This window comes from Penicillium arizonense (assembly GCF_001773325.1).
Source record: "Penicillium arizonense strain CBS 141311 chromosome Unknown PENARI_contig006, whole genome shotgun sequence".
Lineage (NCBI taxonomy): Eukaryota > Fungi > Ascomycota > Eurotiomycetes > Eurotiales > Aspergillaceae > Penicillium > Penicillium arizonense.
In genome coordinates this window covers 1,325,562-1,343,830 of record NW_019173283.1, presented here as the reverse complement: position 1 = coordinate 1,343,830, position 18,269 = coordinate 1,325,562, and the positions used below count along the sequence as shown (strand labels likewise).

Genomic DNA, 18,269 nt, shown 5'->3' with positions numbered 1-18,269 from the left:
TGAAGCCGAAATATTGTACATGGATATTATACATAGCACCGTGAAGTACATATAAACTTCAAACATTGCTTTCAAGAACCCTGCACCGTGGGTTGATCTTCATCAGTGACACGAGGAGGTGGTGTTTCGTCCCTCATCTGCTGACGGACTCGGGTAGCCAGCTCGAGTGTTTCTTTAGGCAAACCAGCCAGCTGTGCGACCTTCAAAGCATGAGACTGGCGATTCACACCCTTTCGCAGACGATGGACGAAAGAGAAGGTACCTGTAGCCGTGTTCTTGACATCCGTACAGTATCTTGCCAAAGCCTCGAAGTCATGTGTCATATCCGCAAGGGCATGGAAATGGGTGGCAAAAAGTGTGCGGGCCTGGTTCTGATTGTGTAGATGATGCAAACAAGCGAAGCTGACAGCTGTCCCATCCTCAGGAGTCGTGCCTCGACCCACTTCATCCATAATGACAAATGACTTCGGCGTAGCCTGCTTGAGAATGGCGGCCGTCTCCAACATCTCGACCATGAACGTTGACTGGTCCCGGAAGAGGTCATCCGCTGCGCCAATGCGACTGAAGATCTGATCGACGATACCGATCTCGGCATAAGCTGCAGGTACGAATGACCCGACCTGCGCGAGAATTGTGATCAATGCGTTTTGTCGTAAGAATGTACTTTTGCCGGCCATGTTAGGACCAGTGATGAGCCAGATACGCTCGGAATCACCCAAGAAGCAGTCGTTGCTCACAAAAGATCGGCCTTGTTCCTCTAGACCTAGTTTGACGGTTGGATGCCTTCCTCCGACAATCTTGTGACAGACGCCGTCATTGAGAATTGGCCGCACCATTTGTTGTTCTCGAGCTAGAATTGCGAATGAACAACTAACATCCAGTTCATCCATGACAGCAGCGTTTCGGCGAATCTTGACTAGATTCAAGATCACTTCGCGGCGGAGATGCTGGAAAATTGTCTGCTCTTCTTGACGAATCCGGATCTTGACTTGGTCCATCTGAGCACCTAGATCTGACCAGGCTGGTAGATAGAAGGACCGTGTGGATTTGGTGGATGAGACATTTCGAGTAACGCCCAAGTCTTCCAAGGACTCCTGCGATATCTTGGCCCCTTTGACGTGGCATATGTGGCCCAAGCCGGGTGTCCATTTGAGGGTCAAGGCTGATGAACCAACCGAGTCGCGGAGCAGTTGTGTTAATGAAACCTTTTCGTCACCCAGTCGTTCCAATTCCGCATGAAGAGCGTTGAGGTTCTTGCTTGCATTACGTCTCATAATCCAAGTATCGACAGGACCGGATTCAGTATCAGTTACCGCAGTTCGATCACTGTTTTTTGACCTGACCTTTTTTGGTAGGCTTTCGAGCTCGCTGGGTGTGCCTTCATCGAGGGTTACCTTTTGCGCCAAACTGGCTGCCTCAGCAGCGGTACTGTCCTCGATGCGTTGCTTTTGCATCAATCCTTCTTCGTCAATAGCGGCAAGAATCTTCTCAGCCAACGCAATGGGTCCATCAAGGCACAACCGTGAGATCATAATCCTCACGCTATTTTTGAGATCAACGTTCGAAATTGGAGTTTTGCTGTGGTCCAAGAGGACTTGTCTGACTTCCTTCGAAGCCTCGATAGCCCGAGATAGACAGATCAAGTCATCTGGATCTCCTTTTCCAAGGGCGAATTTTTGGACCAAGCGTTGTGCATCATAGCTGCGCTTCAGTAGCTGAACCACGCCGTCACGAAGCTCCTCAGATTCCATGAAGACCGAGACTAGGTCCAGACGCTCATTAATGATCTTCAAAGATGTAGATGGAGAGGCTGTGTAGCATGTTAGCACATGAAGAAAGGCCGAAGAATGATTTATACATACTGAGTCTGTCTCGCAGAAGGCGTGAGCCACTTTTAGTAGAAGTTCTTTTAACAGCATGGAGAAGGCTTCCCTTGCCAAACCCATCTCTTGCTGTTTCTAAGATCTCAAGACCACTCAGACTATTACGATCAATACTCATTGATTCATTCAGATGTCTTCGACGAGGAGGCTGAAGCTTGAGATTCGATCCTTGTAGTTGCACTCGAATGTACTTGAGTAGGCTGTATCCAGCTGCTACTTCTTCCGGTGTGAAAGACGCACGATCATCCTCAGGAACGGGAGCCTCAAGCATGGTACCCCATTCAGACACTGGTTCGAATGTCTCAGGGAACTGAAAGAAAGTGACCAGGCGATGATCGTGCCCAACTAGCAATTGTAATTCATGCCCGATGAGATCTTGTACATTCTGATCTACGAGAATTTCACGGGCTCCAATTCGCGCAATCGCAGATGGAAGCATTTGGGTTGTTGTGAGCTGGGTGAAGAAATCGCCGGTCGAAAGATCCAGCCACGACAACCCTACCTGTTGAGGTATAGATGACAATATGTGTTGATGGGATGACTGGGCATCGCTATCAGCATGCTGTTTTAGCTTCGACTCCATAGCCGGAACGTCCAAGTAAATGGCCAATAAGAAATTGTGTTCGGAGGGTTCAATAAACTTCTCATCAATCAGCGTACCAGGAGTGACGACTCTGGCCACCTTCCGATCAAACAAAAGGCCACCTGAGTGCGCCTTTTCCTCTGCATTGAGAGCAAATTCCTCGCTGATAGCCACATACTTGTTGAGATCTTGGACAAGCATCTTCAGGAAACGATCGAGCTGGAAAAAAGGAAAGCCAGCCATTGGAACTGGCCCGGCGTTGGTCCTTTTGGTTGCAAGTTTTAAGCCAAGGGATGATGCCAATTCTTCTGCTTGCTCAAAATATAGCTAGAAAACATTCTATAAGCATACAGCTTTACTGAAAATCATGAGTCTCCATTCTCGTACCTCGTAGAAGCCCCCGACTCTGGTCAAAATGACACAGTTCTTGAATGCTTGCATATTGTTTCGGTGCCCTTGTACCACAGTCGGATATTGAGGAGCTTCGTCCACTCCATTATCGTATGCTCCGAGCTTCAAGACTCCTTGAGGGAGGTCTTTCAATTTGACAGTTGTTTTACGCTTTGCGCCTCGTAGGGGGACTTTCGGGTCGGTCGACACGCGTGGGTGGATCGAGGGTCGACGCGCATGATGGCAGATGGTGCGGTGTATTTGGCAACGATAGGTCGGACATATTGACGTTACAGCTGGTCTCAAACTGACTGATGTCAGAGAAATAGACAAGCCATGTAGACGCATTGTTGCGCGCTCCAAATTGTCTAGAGCGGCAGAACCACAAAAGCTCCCCTCCTTCCGCCTTCGCCACGAAATCTTCCCGAGCTTCTCTCCTTGGCTTCACATATCTACATCAACCCTGGCTATTATTTCTCACAACTACCGTGACTTGCGGAAGGAGGATGAGCCAGGTTTGTGAGACCATCTGAAATTCTATTAATTGCCGACATTTTTCGTGTCTCGGCGCGGCCTGAATCTCGACCTCCGCGCCAAGGCAGATTTGTCGCAACCTTTCTTTCTCTCTTGTCGTTTTTCTGAAGCCACACAACCACCAAGATGGCGGACCAAAATATCTCCCAGTATAAGTACTCGGCGATGTCCAACCTGGTTCTCCAGGCGGACCGTCGTTTTATCAGTCGCACCCATGACGAACCGACTGGAGACCCGGAGTCTCTCGCGGGTCGCATTGGGATCCGAGAGATGGGTGGACGAGTCGCGCGTGACAATGCACCCAAATCAAAGAAGACAGGCCCCACAGACCTCGAGCGAGGTGCCATCGGTGAGGGTGAAGATGTGCTTTTACGTGAACAGAAAAAACGCCAACGCGGCCAACCGTCACAATTACGGGGCCAAGGAATCCTTTCAGCGGCCGATGCCTTCGTCGAAGGCCTGAAATACCGACCTAGGACACCCGCTACACGAGCCACCTACGACCTTATTCTCACAATCACCGGAAGCCACCTTGGCGATGTCCCTCACGAAGTCGTCCGAAGTGCCGCCGATGCTGTCTTGGAGCTTCTCAAGGATGAAGAGATGAAGGATTTCGATAAAAAGAAGGAGATCGACGATCTTTTGGGAACCTCCATGAACCCGAAGGAGTTCAACGAGCTTGTGAACGTGGGCAAAAAAATTACAGACTACGATGCCCAGGATGAAGATGAAGAAATGGACGGTGGCCTAGACGAAGCGGGTGGCGAACTCGATGAACGCCAAGGTGTTGCCGTAGTCTTCGACGAAGAAGACGAGGATGATGAGCGCACAGGAACTGTGGACGAAATCCGGGACGAAGACAGTGACGAAGACGAAGCGGATGAACAAGATCAGCCAGAAGCCGACGTTTCAGCTGCTCAGGATGTCGAAGAGGGCGATGAAATGGTCATTGATGGAGGTCTGGGTAAAACGGATAAGGATGGCGACAAGACCGGATTAAACGTTTCAGCCCGCGAAATTGACGCCTACTGGTTGCAGCGCCAGATCGGTGCCCTCTACACAGATGCGCACATCCAACACGAGAAGGCCGGCGAGGCCCTCGAAATTCTCGGTGCCAAGGACGAAGATGGAACACCTAGATCCTTGCGCGACGTTGAAAACGACCTGATGGAGCTTTTCGACTATGACCACCCCGACCTGGTTGCGAAGCTGGTCACCAACCGCGACAAAGCCGTTTGGGTTACGCGCTGGAGACGAGTCGCTGAGGACGCCGATGCTCGCAATCTCGTGGAAATTGAGATGGTTGAAGCCGGACAGCGCGCCATCCTTGACGAAATTCGCGGCAAAGAAGCTCGCGATGACCTCGCTGAACGTCCCGATAAGAAAATGAAGCTCGACTTGATGGATGTTGATGTTCCTTCAGGCCCCACACCAGACCAAAAGACCACCGAGGGTGGACAAACTGGCCCTCTTCAGCCCAAGAGAACCATCAACTTGGAGAATCTCGTCTTCCATCAAGGCAACCACCTTATGACCAACCCTAATGTCAAGCTTCCCCAAGGCTCAACTAAGCGTACCTTCAAGGGTTATGAAGAAATTCATGTGCCACCCCCCAAGGCCAAGAAGGAAGCTGGAGAGAAGAATATTCCTACCACAGAGTTGCCTGAATGGGCTCGTGTTGGGTTTGGAACTTCCAAGGAACTCAACCGGGTGCAGACAAAGTGCTACCCTTCAGCGTTCCACGATGATGGCAACATGCTTGTCTGTGCTCCTACAGGTTCCGGAAAGACCAACGTCGCCATGCTTACAATTCTTCGAGAGATCGGGAAAAACCGCAATCCCGAAACCGGAGAGATCATGCTCGATGACTTCAAGATTGTGTACATCTCTCCGTTGAAGGCTTTGGTACAAGAACAGGTTGGAAACCTCGGCAAGCGTCTTGAGCCTTATGGTATCCGTGTGTCCGAGCTTACAGGTGACCGTCAACTCACCAAGCAACAAATTGCCGACACCCAGATCATTGTCACCACCCCAGAGAAGTTCGACGTTATCACCAGAAAGGCATCTGAGACCAGCTACACCAAGCTTGTTCGCCTGGTAATCATTGATGAGATTCATCTTCTCCACGATGATCGTGGTCCCGTCATTGAGAGCATCGTCAGCCGAACCATTCGCAAAGTCGAGCAGACTGGAGACCCAGTGCGTATTGTCGGTCTCAGTGCTACTCTCCCCAACTATCGCGATGTGGGAAGCTTCCTGCGAGCCGATCCTATCAAGGGCATATTCCACTTCGATGGCACATATCGTCCTTGCCCTCTTAAGCAGGAGTTCATTGGTGTCACTGAAAAGAAGGCTATTAAGCAGTTGAAGACGATGAACGACATTTGCTACACCAAGGTTATGGAGCAGGTCGGACAACGTCGCAACCAAATGCTGATCTTCGTGCACTCCCGAAAGGAAACAGCCAAAACAGCCAAGTACATCAGGGATAAGGCCCTTGAGAATGAAACCATTGGACAGATCCTGCGCAGTGACGCTGCCAGTCGTGCCATTCTCTCCGAGGAAGCTGATTCAGTTGATGATGCTGGCCTCAAGGACCTCATGCCGTACGGCTTCGGTATTCACCACGCCGGTTTGAGTCTTGCGGATCGTGATTCCGTTCAGGCCCTCTTCGCCGATGGAAGTATCCAGGTCCTCGTCTGTACCGCGACACTCGCTTGGGGTGTCAACCTTCCCGCTCACACCGTTATCATCAAGGGAACTCAGGTCTACTCTCCCGAGAAGGGTAGTTGGGTTGAGTTGAGTCCGCAGGACGTTCTCCAGATGCTTGGACGTGCTGGTAGACCCCAGTACGATACATTCGGTGAGGGTATCATTATCACATCGCAATCCGAGATTCAATACTATCTCTCGCTCATGAACCAGCAACTACCAATCGAGTCACAGCTGATGAGCAAGCTGGCGGATAATTTGAATGCCGAGATTGTGCTTGGTAATGTTCGTACTCGTGATGAAGGTGTGGAATGGCTAGGATACACCTACCTTTATGTCCGAATGCTTCGTTCGCCTGGTCTATACAGTGTTGGCGCCGACTACCAGAATGATGACGCACTGGAACAAAAGCGAGTGGATCTCATCCACTCCGCTGCTGCTGTTCTTGAGAAAGCCGGTCTCGTCAAGTATGAGAAGAAGACCGGACGTCTCCAGTCGACTGAGCTTGGACGTATCTCCTCTCACTACTACATTGGTCACAACTCGATGTTGACCTACGCTCAACACCTTCAACCCTCTATCACGACCATTGAGCTGTTCCGCATCTTCGCTCTGAGTGACGAATTCAAGTACATCCCCGTTCGCCAGGATGAGAAGCTTGAGCTTGGAAAGCTCCTGGGCCGTGTACCCGTCCCCGTCAAGGAAACCATTGACGAGCCCCATGCAAAGATCAATGTCCTCCTGCAGGCTTACATCTCCCGACTCAAGCTCGATGGGCTTGCGCTGATGGCTGACATGGTTTACGTGACACAGTCGGCCGGACGTATCATTCGGGCCCTCTTCGAGATATGCTTGAAGAAGGGCTGGTCATCTGTTGCTAAGACTGCACTCGATCTTTGCAAGATGGCCGAGAAGCGCATGTGGCCGACTATGTCCCCCCTTCGTCAATTCCCGCACTGCCCAAGAGACGTTCTGCAGAAGGCTGAACGGATTGATGTGCCTTGGGGCAGCTATTTCGACCTGGACCCTCCCCGCATGGGTGAGCTCCTTGGTATGCCCAAGGCCGGACGTGTTGTGTGTGACTTGGTTTCCAAGTTCCCCCGACTCGAGGTTCAGGCTCAAGTGCAGCCCATCACCCGGTCTATGCTGCGCGTTGAGTTGACCATTTCGCCCAACTTCGTTTGGGATGATGATATACACGGCAATGCGCAAGACTTTTGGATCATCGTTGAAGACTGTGACGGAGAAGAGATCTTGTTCCACGATCGCTTCTTGCTTCGGGGTGAATTCGCCAAATCTGAAATGAATGAACATCTTGTCGAATTCACTGTCCCAGTCACCGAGCCCATGCCACCCAACTACTTCATCTCTCTGGTGTCCGACCGATGGATGCATTCTGAGACCAAGATTGCCGTGTCCTTCCAGAAGCTTGTTCTCCCTGAGCGCTTCCCTCCCCACACACCTTTGCTGGATATGCAGCGTGCACCAGTCAAAGCACTGAAGCGCGACGACTATCAAGCTCTGTATCCCAACTGGCAGCATTTCAACAAGATCCAATCTCAGGTCTTCAAGTCAGTCTTCGACACTGATGATAATGTCTTCATCGGTGCTCCTGTAGGAAGTGGCAAGACCGTTTGCGCCGAGTTGGCCCTGCTCCGGCACTGGTCCACCAGGGAGGGCGGTCGTGCAGTCTACCTCGCTCCCTTCCAAGAGCTGGTCGACCTCCGACTTGCTGATTGGCAGAAGCGCTTTAGTGCTCTGGACGGAGGCAAGACGATTGTCAAGCTGACAGGCGAAACCACAGCCGACCTGAAACTCCTCGAGCAGGCTGATCTTGTCCTTGCAACTCCTCCTCAATGGGATGTGTTGTCCCGCCAGTGGCAGCGCCGCAAGAACATCCAGACAGTGCAATTGTTCATCCCCGACGAGCTCCACATGCTCGGCGGCTACGGTGGATATGTGTACGAAGTGGTTGTTTCTCGCATGCACTACATTGCTCTTCAGACCGAAAACGAGATGCGCATTGTTGGTCTAAGTGTGCCTCTCTCTAACGCTCGGGATATTGGAGAGTGGATTGGTGCCAACAAGCACACCATCTACAACTTCAGCCCGCATGCCCGTCCTGTGCCTCTCGAGCTTCATCTCCAGTCCTTCACCATTCCTCACTTCCCCTCACTTATGCTCGCCATGGCTCGTCCGGCCTATCAATCGATACTGCAGCTTTCGCCCGATAAGCCTGCTCTGGTTTTCGTCCCTAGCCGTAAGCAGGTTCGTGCGACCGCCATGGATCTTCTTTCAGCGTGTGCTATCGACGACGACGAGGATCGCTTCCTGAACGCCGATGTTGAAGAGCTCGCCCCCCTTCTTAGCCGTGTCCATGAGCAGACCCTTGCCACGTCGCTTTCTCACGGTATTGGCTACTACCATGAGGCCCTTACTGCCACTGACAAGCGCATTGTCTCGCACCTGTTCAGCATCGGTGCGATTCAAGTGATGTTGGCCTCTAGGGACGTGTGCTGGGAATTAGACATCACAGCTCATCTGGTCATCGTTATGAACACTCAATTCTTTGATGGCCGTGAGCATCGCTACATCGACTACCCCATCAGCGAAATTTTGCAGATGTTTGGCAAAGCCTCTCGTCCAGGCCAGGACAAGCTTGGTCGAGGTGTTCTTATGGTGCCCGCTGTCAAGCGTGACTACTACAAGAAGTTCCTCAACGAGGCCTTGCCGGTCGAGAGTCATTTGCAGGTTTACCTGCACGATGCCTTTGTGACCGAAGCAAGCACAAGGACCATCTCCTCCACACAAGACGCGGTTGATTGGATGACATATACCTATTTCTATCGCCGTCTTCTTGCGAATCCCAGCTTCTACGGTCTCAGTGACGTCAGCCACGAGGGTCTCAGCACCTTCCTGTCAGAGCTGGTGGAGAACACATTAAAGGAGTTGTCTGAAGCCAAGATTATCGACCTGGATGAGGAAGATGACAGCGTTTCGCCTCTGAATGCCGCTATGATTGGAGCTTACTACAACATCTCCTTCATTACGATGCAGACCTTCCTGTTGTCTCTTTCAGCCCGCACCAAGCTCAAGGGTATCTTGGAGATTGTCACTTCGGCGACCGAGTTCGAATCCATTCAGATGCGGCGTCATGAGGCTCACATTCTCCGCCGCGTATATGACCGTTGTCCCGTCAAGATGGCCGAGGTCTCCTTTGACTCACCGCACTTTAAGGCATTTGTTCTCCTTCAGGCCCACTTCTCGCGCATGCAGCTTCCTCTTGATCTGGCCAAGGATCAGGAAGACATTATCCGCAAGGTTCTCAACCTGCTCAGTGCATGTGTGGATGTCCTCTCATCCGAGGGCCATCTTAACGCCATGAACGCCATGGAGTTGTCACAGATGGTGGTCCAGGCCATGTGGGACCGGGACAGCCCTCTGAAGCAGATCCCTCACTTCACACCGGAGGTCATCAAGGTGGCCAATGAATACAAGTATGTATCAACAAGCAATTCTCTACAAACATTTACTAACCTACCTTCGTGCAGGATCAATGATATCTTTGAATTCATGGAGGCCATGGACCCATCTGAGAACAAGGACTACGCTACACTGGTTAAGCGCCTCGGTCTCGACAACAAGCAATTGGCGCAAGCTGCAGCTTTCACCAACGAGAAGTACCCCAACATTGAGCTTGACTTCCAAGTCGAAGATCCTGACAGCATCACTTCGGGCGAGCCCTCGTACCTCAAAGTCAAGATCGAGCGCGACCTCGAAGAGGATGAAGAACCCGATACCACTGTCCACGCACCCTTCTATCCAAGCCAGAAGATGGAGAACTGGTGGCTGGTCGTTGGTGACGAGAAGACGAAGAGCCTGCTCGCCATCAAGCGTGTTACGATCGGTCGAAAGCTGGAGCTGCGTCTGGAGTATGTGGTTCCCACACCTGGAGACCATGAGTTGACCCTCTACCTCATGAGTGACAGCTACGTCGGCGTGGATCAGGCACCCACGTTCAATGTGACTGCGGCGGAGGGTATGGATGAGGATGAAAGCGAGGAGGAAGAAGAAGAGTAAATGATTTTGGCTTGCGTGTAATAATAGTTGTGTTTTGGGTAGGATACAATGGTGTTCTCTATTGTCTATTGTCTATTCTCTATTTTACTTCAGTAGTTGTTCTCGAAGGAATGCAGGGCATGACGCTTAACCCGATCAGGGCTCACCGATAACCCCCGCATGATCAGGTCCCCAACCTCCCCTTCTCCAACTCTCTCATCACATCACAACTCATCTTTCTGTCTCAATCATATCATCCTTGTCTTCTGTGTAGTGGATACTTCAATACGCTCCTCTCAATATTCCAATTTAACTTAGTTTGACACCCTGGGAGCTCTCCAAGCTACCTGTCTGATCTCCTCACCGTGAGCTGATATGGCCATTCGTTCTATGAAGTTCACTCCTGAGTAAGTAGATTTTATCTGCTTCGGAAGGTTGTCTAAATCAGCTTTTATGCACTCCGCTTGATCATTGGAAGGATGCTAACGTCTTCAGGGTTCTGCTTGGTGCACCCAGACGGTCCTCAGCCGTCCCCAACGCAGCTGGCACCCTCGCAGTCTATACCCAGACATCCTACTCCTTCGAGTCTCACTCCAAGACAAATGAGATCCGCGTCATTGAAATCAGTTCTGGTCGATCTGCCCTCATCACCAATGACCCCGGCGCCAGCAACCCGCAGTGGCTAGACACTAGCGACCAACTAGTCTGGCTCAAGTCCAAAGCGAACGGGAACACGAGCTTCATCATTGGCGATGCTCGTCAGGCCGACAACACATACACCGCAGGCACGTTGCCAGGTCCAGTCTCAGACCTGAAATTGACCCTCATCGAGCCCGGCAAGGTCGGCTTCGCTGTGACAGGCAAAGCCAACCCCGATGGATCGCTATACAACCCCCACGATGCGAAGAAGCCATACACAACCGGCAAGCTATACACATCCCTCTTTGTCCGACACTGGGATTCGTATGTCGAGCCCCAGAAGAACTCCATTTGGTATGGTGTTCTGGAGCGGGCGCCTCTGTCGCCAGCCCGCAGACAAGCTGGCAAGTACTCTGTCTCGGGCCTTACAAACTTGATTCAGGTGTCTGGATTGGCGGGTGTTGAGTCGCCTATCCCGCCGTTTGGTGGTACTGGTGACTTCGATATCAGCCCGTCGGCAATTGTGTTTATTGCCAAGGATCCGGATCTCAACCCAGCTACTCATACCTCTTGCTCATGCTATTATGCTCCCATGTTCTCGTGGACTAGCATGAGCGTGCCTGATGCGAAGATCTGCAAAGTCACCGGTCTTCAGGGAGCGATGTCGTCCCCCGTCCTTAACTCCGATGGTAGCTCCATTGCGCTTCTGGCTATGCGTGAGGATGGCTACGAGTCTGATAAGAATCGGATTCTGTATGTCCCTAACCCGTGGGACGGAAACATGATTGAGATCTTCGAGTCGGCCAATGGCGAAGGCCTTTGGAATCTTAGTCCTTCGGCCTTGTCGTTCTCCCAGGATGACAAGTCGTTGATCCTTGTTGCCGAGGAGATCGGCCGCGGTGTCCTTTACCAGCTTCCTTTGGACAATGCGCAAAAGGTCAAGCCAGACTCACTGAAGAGGCTGACCCGCTCTGGATTCGTGAATGACGCTGTTCCCGCAGCTGCCAACTCTTCCAAGCTGTTTTTGTCTAGCAGCAGCTTGGTTGATAACAGCCTGTGGACGATCATTGATCCAGCCTGCCCAGACGATATCCAAGTGGTGTCATCAAACGGCCGAGGTGGTGCTGCATTTGGTCTGAGTCCAGCTCAGGTCGATGAAATCTGGTTCAGAGGAGCTGAAGACCACCCCGTTCACGCATTTGTTGTAAAGCCCTCCAACTTTAAACCCGGGGAGAAATATCCGCTCGCCTATCTGATTCACGGTGGACCCCAAGGCGCTTGGAACGACCAGTGGAGCACCCGCTGGAATCCCGCTGTTTTCGCAGAACAGGGTTACGTCGTGATCACACCCAATCCGACTGGCAGCACAGGATACGGTCAGCCCTTCACTGATGGCATTAAAGGCCAGTGGGGTGGTCGACCCTACGAGGATCTAGTGAAGGGCTTCGAGCACATCGAACAGCATCTTGATTACGTCGACACCTCTCGCGCAGTCGCTCTAGGTGCCTCGTATGGTGGCTACATGATGAACTGGATCCAGGGTCACCCACTAGGCCGCAAATTCAAGGCGCTCGTAACCCACGACGGTGTGTTCAGCATGACATCCCAACTAGCCAGCGAGGAGCAATACTTCCCTCTACATGACCTGAAGGGTCCCATCTGGAAGGTCCCCGAGAACTGGGCGAAGTGGGATCCGTCGCGCTTCACTGAAAACTGGCAGACGCCTCATTTGATCATCCACAACGAGCTCGATTACCGCCTGACCATTGCCGAGGGTCTGGCTGCGTTTAACGTACTCCAAATGCGTGGCGTCGAGAGCGCATTCCTGACATTCCCCGATGAGAACCACTGGGTTCTGAATCCCGAGAACTCGCTCCTCTGGCACCGGACCGTGTTGAACTGGATCAACAAGTACGTGGGTCTTCCCGCCTTGTCAGAGGAGCCGGATCTTTCACTCGGGGTGGCCAATATGTCTATCTGATAAGACACTTCTTTAACGTTATTTATTATTATTGGGCATGAAGCGTATATAATAGATGCTATAGGGACATGGATGGGATTATTCTTTTCTTAGCAACAAAGCACAGCGCCAAACGGAGCTCTGATTGAAAGTCGGTTCTATTGGGATTCAAGAGAACGATGTCTTTGTCACTCAAAGAGAAATTGTTTCAAAGCGTTTCATCTTATTGTTAAGCATCTCTGTTTGTTCGGACAATCGCATGCTTCTCTTCTGTCTTTCACGTATATAAGCGCTGTTCCCCTCGAGTAGATTCTCTTTCCTTCAGACTCATCTATATACTGTACAAGAATTAGCATCACCAACGTTGTCAACTTGAGATTAGGTCACATCCATCTGAACTACATACACATCACACCACATCCAGCGCCAACATCCAAATCCTCAAACAAACAATGGAACGACGCAACTCAACAACAAGCCCCATCTCCCCATCCTCACCAACAAACTTCCTCCCCCAAAACATCGCAGACCTCCTCTCAACAACAACCCCCCAACCCCAATCAAACCAAGTCCACCCAAACTTCCACCCCCTAATCCACCACCTCCAACAGCGCCTCAAACCCTTAGTCTCAGTAACAACCGACAAAACCCACCCAGACTTCCCCACGACCCTCCTAGCCTACAACCTCCTCACAATGGAGCAAGTCGACAACCTCGCCCGCCACTTCCACCAGGTCTGGCCTCCTCTCCCTCACTCCGGTGATTATCCTGTTCCTATTAGACCTTGGCTGGGTACACCCGGGGAGAGGGACGTTGATCTTGAGACGAGAAGGAGGAGGTTTGGGAGATTTATTGGACTACGGGGTTGTGAGTCGCCTGTTCGGGAGGGGTTTGAGGAGTTGGATGAGATGGATGCTGATGAGGTTGCGATAGTTGGGGATGGGAATGGGAATGGGAATGGGGACTCTGGGGACGTGGCGATGGAGATGGAGGAGTCGGAAAGGGAGATGCTTGATCGGATGGAGAGGGAGTGGCAGGAAGGGCTTGAGAGGGAGTATGAGAGTCAGGGTCATCTTTGGAATTTGAAGTGAGGGTTATTTGTACATCCTGGGGTGTATTGTAAATAGATTTGTATTTCTAGGAATTGCACAAGTTATTGCATATCGAATGTTGAATATCCAAGACTATCACCCTGGCCAAGACGGAGCATGCGCCGCTTTGTTTCTTTTAGCCGGCGGTTAAAGATGATTAGCGGGATAGATGAGTTGTAGCCTATATTTACTATATTTGAGGCTATATCTGAGGCTATATAGTCTGTATCTAGTGTTGTCCTCCGGGGTAATTAATATTTCATTATATCTTTACTACCCAGATCCAGCCCTAACTATACAATCCCACCACCACATCAGACTACACTACACCAACGACATAAAAATGTCCAAACCACTCGTCTCACACATCTACACGGCAGACCCCTCAGCCCACGTCTTCAACAACAAACTCTACATCTACCCCTCCCACGACCGCGAAACAGACATCGCCTTCAACGACAATGGCGACCAATACGACATGGCCGACTACCACGTCCTCTCAATGTCCGAAATCAACGGCCCAGTAACAGACCACGGCGTCGTGCTCCGCGACAAAGACATTCCCTGGGTCTCGAAACAGCTCTGGGCGCCCGACGCAGCAGCCAAGAACGGGAAATTCTATCTCTTCTTCCCGGCTCGGGACCACGAAGGCATTTTCAGGATTGGTGTGGCTGTATCTGATAAACCTGAAGGACCTTTCGTGCCGCAGAGTAATTTCCTTGAGGGGAGTTATAGTATCGACCCGGCTGTTTTTGTCGATGAGGAAGCTGGCGGTGAAGCGTATTTGTATATCGGTGGGATTTGGGGTGGACAGTTACAATGCTGGGTTGAAGAAGAGGGAAATGGAAATGACTCTGTGTGTGGGGAGAAGAAGCTCGTCTTCGATGCTTCGAAATCAGGTCCACAAGAACCATCTGGTGAAGGTGTTCTCGCTCTCTGTCCGCGCGTTGCGCAGTTATCAGATGATATGTTGAGTCTTGCGACGCCGGTGCGTGAACTACAGATTCTGGCTCCCGAGACGGGAATGCCTATTCTTGCTGATGATCATGAACGGCGCTTCTTTGAGGCTGCGTGGATGCATCGCTATAATGGGACGTACTATTTCTCGTATTCGACGGGTGATACGCATTTCCTGGTTTATGCGACTGGGAAGTCGCCTTGGGGGCCTTTTACGTATCGGGGGAAGATTCTTGATCCCGTGCTTGGTTGGACGACGCATCATTCTATTGTTGAGTTTCAGGGGAAGTGGTATTTGTTTTATCATGATTGTGAGTTGTCTGAGGGAGTTGATCATTTGAGGTCTGTTAAGGTTAGGGAGATTGTCTACGATGAGGAGGGGGACATTCATCTTGCGCAGTGATTATTATAGTAGAGCGTGGGAATTGGAATTGAGGAATGTTAGATGGTGTTTCCGTTGAAATTGATAGAGACTGTCTGTATAGCTATGGTCATGTCGTTCATGTAGATAGTTCATTTCCGCGTTAATGGCCCATTCCATGCTCCCAATTCTCCTGGACAAGTTTCCAGTACTTCTCGCGTGTGCGTTCGCGAAATGTCTTGCCGAACTTGATCATGAATAGGAACACTGCGGCACATGCCATGCCAATGAAAGCGGCAGAGATGAAGCAGTTCTGGTAGCCCATATTATCGATCCAGGGTGTAATGCTAAAACAAGTCAGTTTTGGTCTTCTATTGAAAAGAAACAAACTTACCCATAGCCAATGGCAAATGACATGGTATTGCGAACCAAGATGACACTCGCCATAGCAACACCACTCAGCTCTCGATAGCTGTCAATGAAATAGTTGACGCTAAGAGTAATACCGCAGGTATTGGTGAAGGCAAGCATGCACATGGCCACAATCAATCCGAACCAGTGGATATCGTGGGCAGCGCCGACGCCCCATAGAATTAAGGATGCAGGAACAAGCACCAGACAGGCGAGGAATGGCCATAAGCGGTGCTCTGCTTCCATGACTCCGTTGTTGCGGCGAGCGAGTTTGATAGTGAGCCAGTCGCTGAAGCGGCCGGTGAAGATGGATCTATACTAGTTAGCACTTATTTTAAGCTAAGAAATATGGGAGATATTTACCCAAGGATCACCCCAAGACAGCATGCTAGGTAGCTGAGGCCTACCATGGAAGATCTAGTCAAAGTTAGTCTGACGTTATGGCATACATGGTATAGGACACTCACCCAAAATTATATGGAGCACCACCAAGAATGATTGAAGCAGTTCCATTTAGGATGTTGAAAAGAACCAGGTAAGAACCATAGGAGAATCTGCTGCATGTTAGCTTTGGCATAAAACCAAAAGGAACCGAGATCCATACCCGGCGTAGAAAATAACCGGCCACGACAGATAATACAGAATCGGCCAGAACCGACGGAGCATAGTATTCTGCTCTTGGCGTGGGCCCAGAAGTGACAACTTCTTCGCATACGACTTCTTAGTGTGCATCACACCAGCCTCCGCTTCGGGCGTCGAGTTAACAACAGGAGAAGTTTTCTCAGTATCTTCAGCGCTGTTCGCACTTTGCGTTGACGATCCAGTCCGCACGATTGCACTAGGTTCCTCAACATGCTCTCGCACATAGTTTGTCTCTTCACAGAAGAAAAAGAGGAAGGTGGCTGCGCAGCCGACGAAGATGCTCGGCCAGTAGAATACCCATCTCCAGCCTTGGTACTGGGCGATGAAGCCGCAGATAACTGGTGCGAAATAGTTACTTCCTGCTAGGAAGAAGGCGTACAACCCCATGTACATTCCACGTTCGTGGGTGAAATACTAACACATGTGAGTAGAATTGCAACCATCAACGGCAGAAGGTACTAACCACGTCTGTAACTGAGATTTCGGGGAGGGCTTCAACGGGTGCTGTGAAGAATCCGGAGATGACATTTCGTGCGATCCACTGGCCATTGGTGCCTGCATAGGGACTAAAATGTTGTTAGCAGCCGAAACTTCATAATGTTGCCGTTCATTCTTCTTACCCCCACATTGTCACTCCCTATAGTGAATTGGTTAGCACAGATCCACACATACCCAATCAGACCACCTACCAGAATACCTATCAGGGACAAGATATATGTCGGCCGCTTGCCGTACTGCATAGCAAAAGGTTGCCAGAATAACAACCCCCAACCGGCCAACAAGAACATATACCCTGTTCCCTCATTCAAGGTACTAACAGGTAACCCTGTTGCTTCATGGAGAGGACCAAGGACTGAATAAACGACCGAGCAAGCAATACCGGAGAACAATGTATAGCTATGCGAATAATTAGTACTTATAGCAACGGTGCGGCCTGCAGTATGTTCCCTTACATGCTCACACAGGCAGTAGATAGAAGCTTCCGTCTCGGACTCCAATTGAGAGGATCGTCTGGGTCATTTGAAGGTGTCGGAACTAGGACAATGTCTCGGTCCCCGCGATCTAAGTGTCTGGCTTCTAGGACATGGTTCACATCCACCAGGGTGAGTGTGCCTGGTATGGCTGTGTTGTCATATACTGGTGCCATGGTTGGTGAGGCAAGCTTCTCTTGGAGTAAATTGAGATTCCCTAAAGAGAGTGCATATGCAGAAGAGGGGTGGATGGCAGAGCTTGATGTCACAAAAAATGGGAGAAAAAGCAAAGACACACTTCCGTTGGGGTAGTTTGAGGGGCTCGGAATGAAGGGGGTGTATAACCAGAGACAATCCTGGAAGATAACATATATCTTTATCAGCCGAGGCAGGTATATCTGAGTATCTGAGGAGAAGTCGGAAGATATCCGCTGACTCTAGAGACTTCATAGGTAGAGATAAGTCTCCACCGCTATCAACTGCCGTTTTCCGCAAGACTACATTCCTTCACTAGCGTTGTCTCCATTACAAGTATCGATTTACTGCTTGGAGGCCTAAGCGGATGCGGAGTAGCTTTGGGGTTAGCTTGCTCTTATCAATTACATGTATTCCATGTAGACCTATTACTGTGATATGGAGCAACCCCCGAAGACCTGCACAGCAATACAAGTCGGCAATTTGAGACCTGATAATACTACTGGCTTATCTTGAACTATGAAGCCAGTGGGATGGTTCAATTGAACACCGGCGAGTCAACCAGCCTATATTGGAGAATTCTATGTTTGCTTTGAATAGTGACTTTTCAGTGCAAAGACCAATTGTTCCTCCCTCCATCTTCTTTATTTACTATCATACACTGCCTCTGTTCAAACTATCTCAAACTTTTGACAATATTTGATTGCCCAACACTATCACCAGCTAAGTCGATTTCAGACAACATCCGAGTTTACATCCTTATGCGAGTTAGGCCTTATCGTTGATAACTCCAAGATGCAGGATCTATGACACAATAATTGCGACGATAGTGATATCTATATAAGCTCGATATTTCAGAAGACTGAGAGACGGTTCGGCTA

General features: G+C 50.4%; 6 protein-coding genes across 6 annotated transcripts; 4 read left to right on the top strand and 2 right to left on the bottom strand.

Moving 5' to 3' along the window:
• Positions 1–71: 71 nt before the first annotated feature.
• PENARI_c006G04782 (mismatch repair ATPase MSH1) lies at positions 72–2,667 on the bottom strand (the record flags this gene model as incomplete). Its single annotated transcript, XM_022630312.1, has 2 exons — positions 72–1,810; positions 1,863–2,667. 2 exons carry the CDS (start codon positions 2,665–2,667, stop codon positions 72–74), a joined length of 2,544 nt encoding a protein of 847 aa, XP_022489696.1.
• Positions 2,668–3,516: 849 nt separating this feature from the next.
• On the top strand, positions 3,517–10,182 carry PENARI_c006G11763 (ATP-dependent RNA helicase BRR2; the record flags this gene model as incomplete). The annotated part of the gene is made up of 2 exons (XM_022630647.1): positions 3,517–9,599; positions 9,654–10,182. 2 exons carry the CDS (start codon positions 3,517–3,519, stop codon positions 10,180–10,182), a joined length of 6,612 nt encoding a protein of 2,203 aa, XP_022489493.1.
• A 354-nt stretch (positions 10,183–10,536) lies between these two features.
• On the top strand, positions 10,537–12,781 carry PENARI_c006G01098 (oligopeptidase family protein; the record flags this gene model as incomplete). Its single annotated transcript, XM_022630141.1, has 2 exons — positions 10,537–10,568; positions 10,657–12,781. The coding sequence occupies 2 exons, from the start codon at positions 10,537–10,539 to the stop codon at positions 12,779–12,781; spliced, it is 2,157 nt and encodes a 718-aa protein (XP_022489628.1).
• Positions 12,782–13,212: 431 nt separating this feature from the next.
• Positions 13,213–13,851, top strand: PENARI_c006G06547 (uncharacterized protein; the record flags this gene model as incomplete). The annotated part of the gene is made up of 1 exon (XM_022630401.1): positions 13,213–13,851. One exon carries the CDS (start codon positions 13,213–13,215, stop codon positions 13,849–13,851), a length of 639 nt encoding a protein of 212 aa, XP_022489763.1.
• A 343-nt stretch (positions 13,852–14,194) lies between these two features.
• Positions 14,195–15,211, top strand: PENARI_c006G06063 (glycoside hydrolase family 43 protein; the record flags this gene model as incomplete). Its single annotated transcript, XM_022630375.1, has 1 exon — positions 14,195–15,211. The coding sequence occupies one exon, from the start codon at positions 14,195–14,197 to the stop codon at positions 15,209–15,211; it is 1,017 nt and encodes a 338-aa protein (XP_022489870.1).
• Positions 15,212–15,332: 121 nt separating this feature from the next.
• On the bottom strand, positions 15,333–17,369 carry PENARI_c006G11789 (putative MFS transporter; the record flags this gene model as incomplete). The annotated part of the gene is made up of 9 exons (XM_022630650.1): positions 15,333–15,516; positions 15,564–15,893; positions 15,944–15,997; positions 16,048–16,134; positions 16,185–16,636; positions 16,686–16,788; positions 16,843–16,859; positions 16,912–17,119; positions 17,176–17,369. 9 exons carry the CDS (start codon positions 17,367–17,369, stop codon positions 15,333–15,335), a joined length of 1,629 nt encoding a protein of 542 aa, XP_022490049.1.
• Between the last annotated feature and the right edge of the window lie 900 nt (positions 17,370–18,269).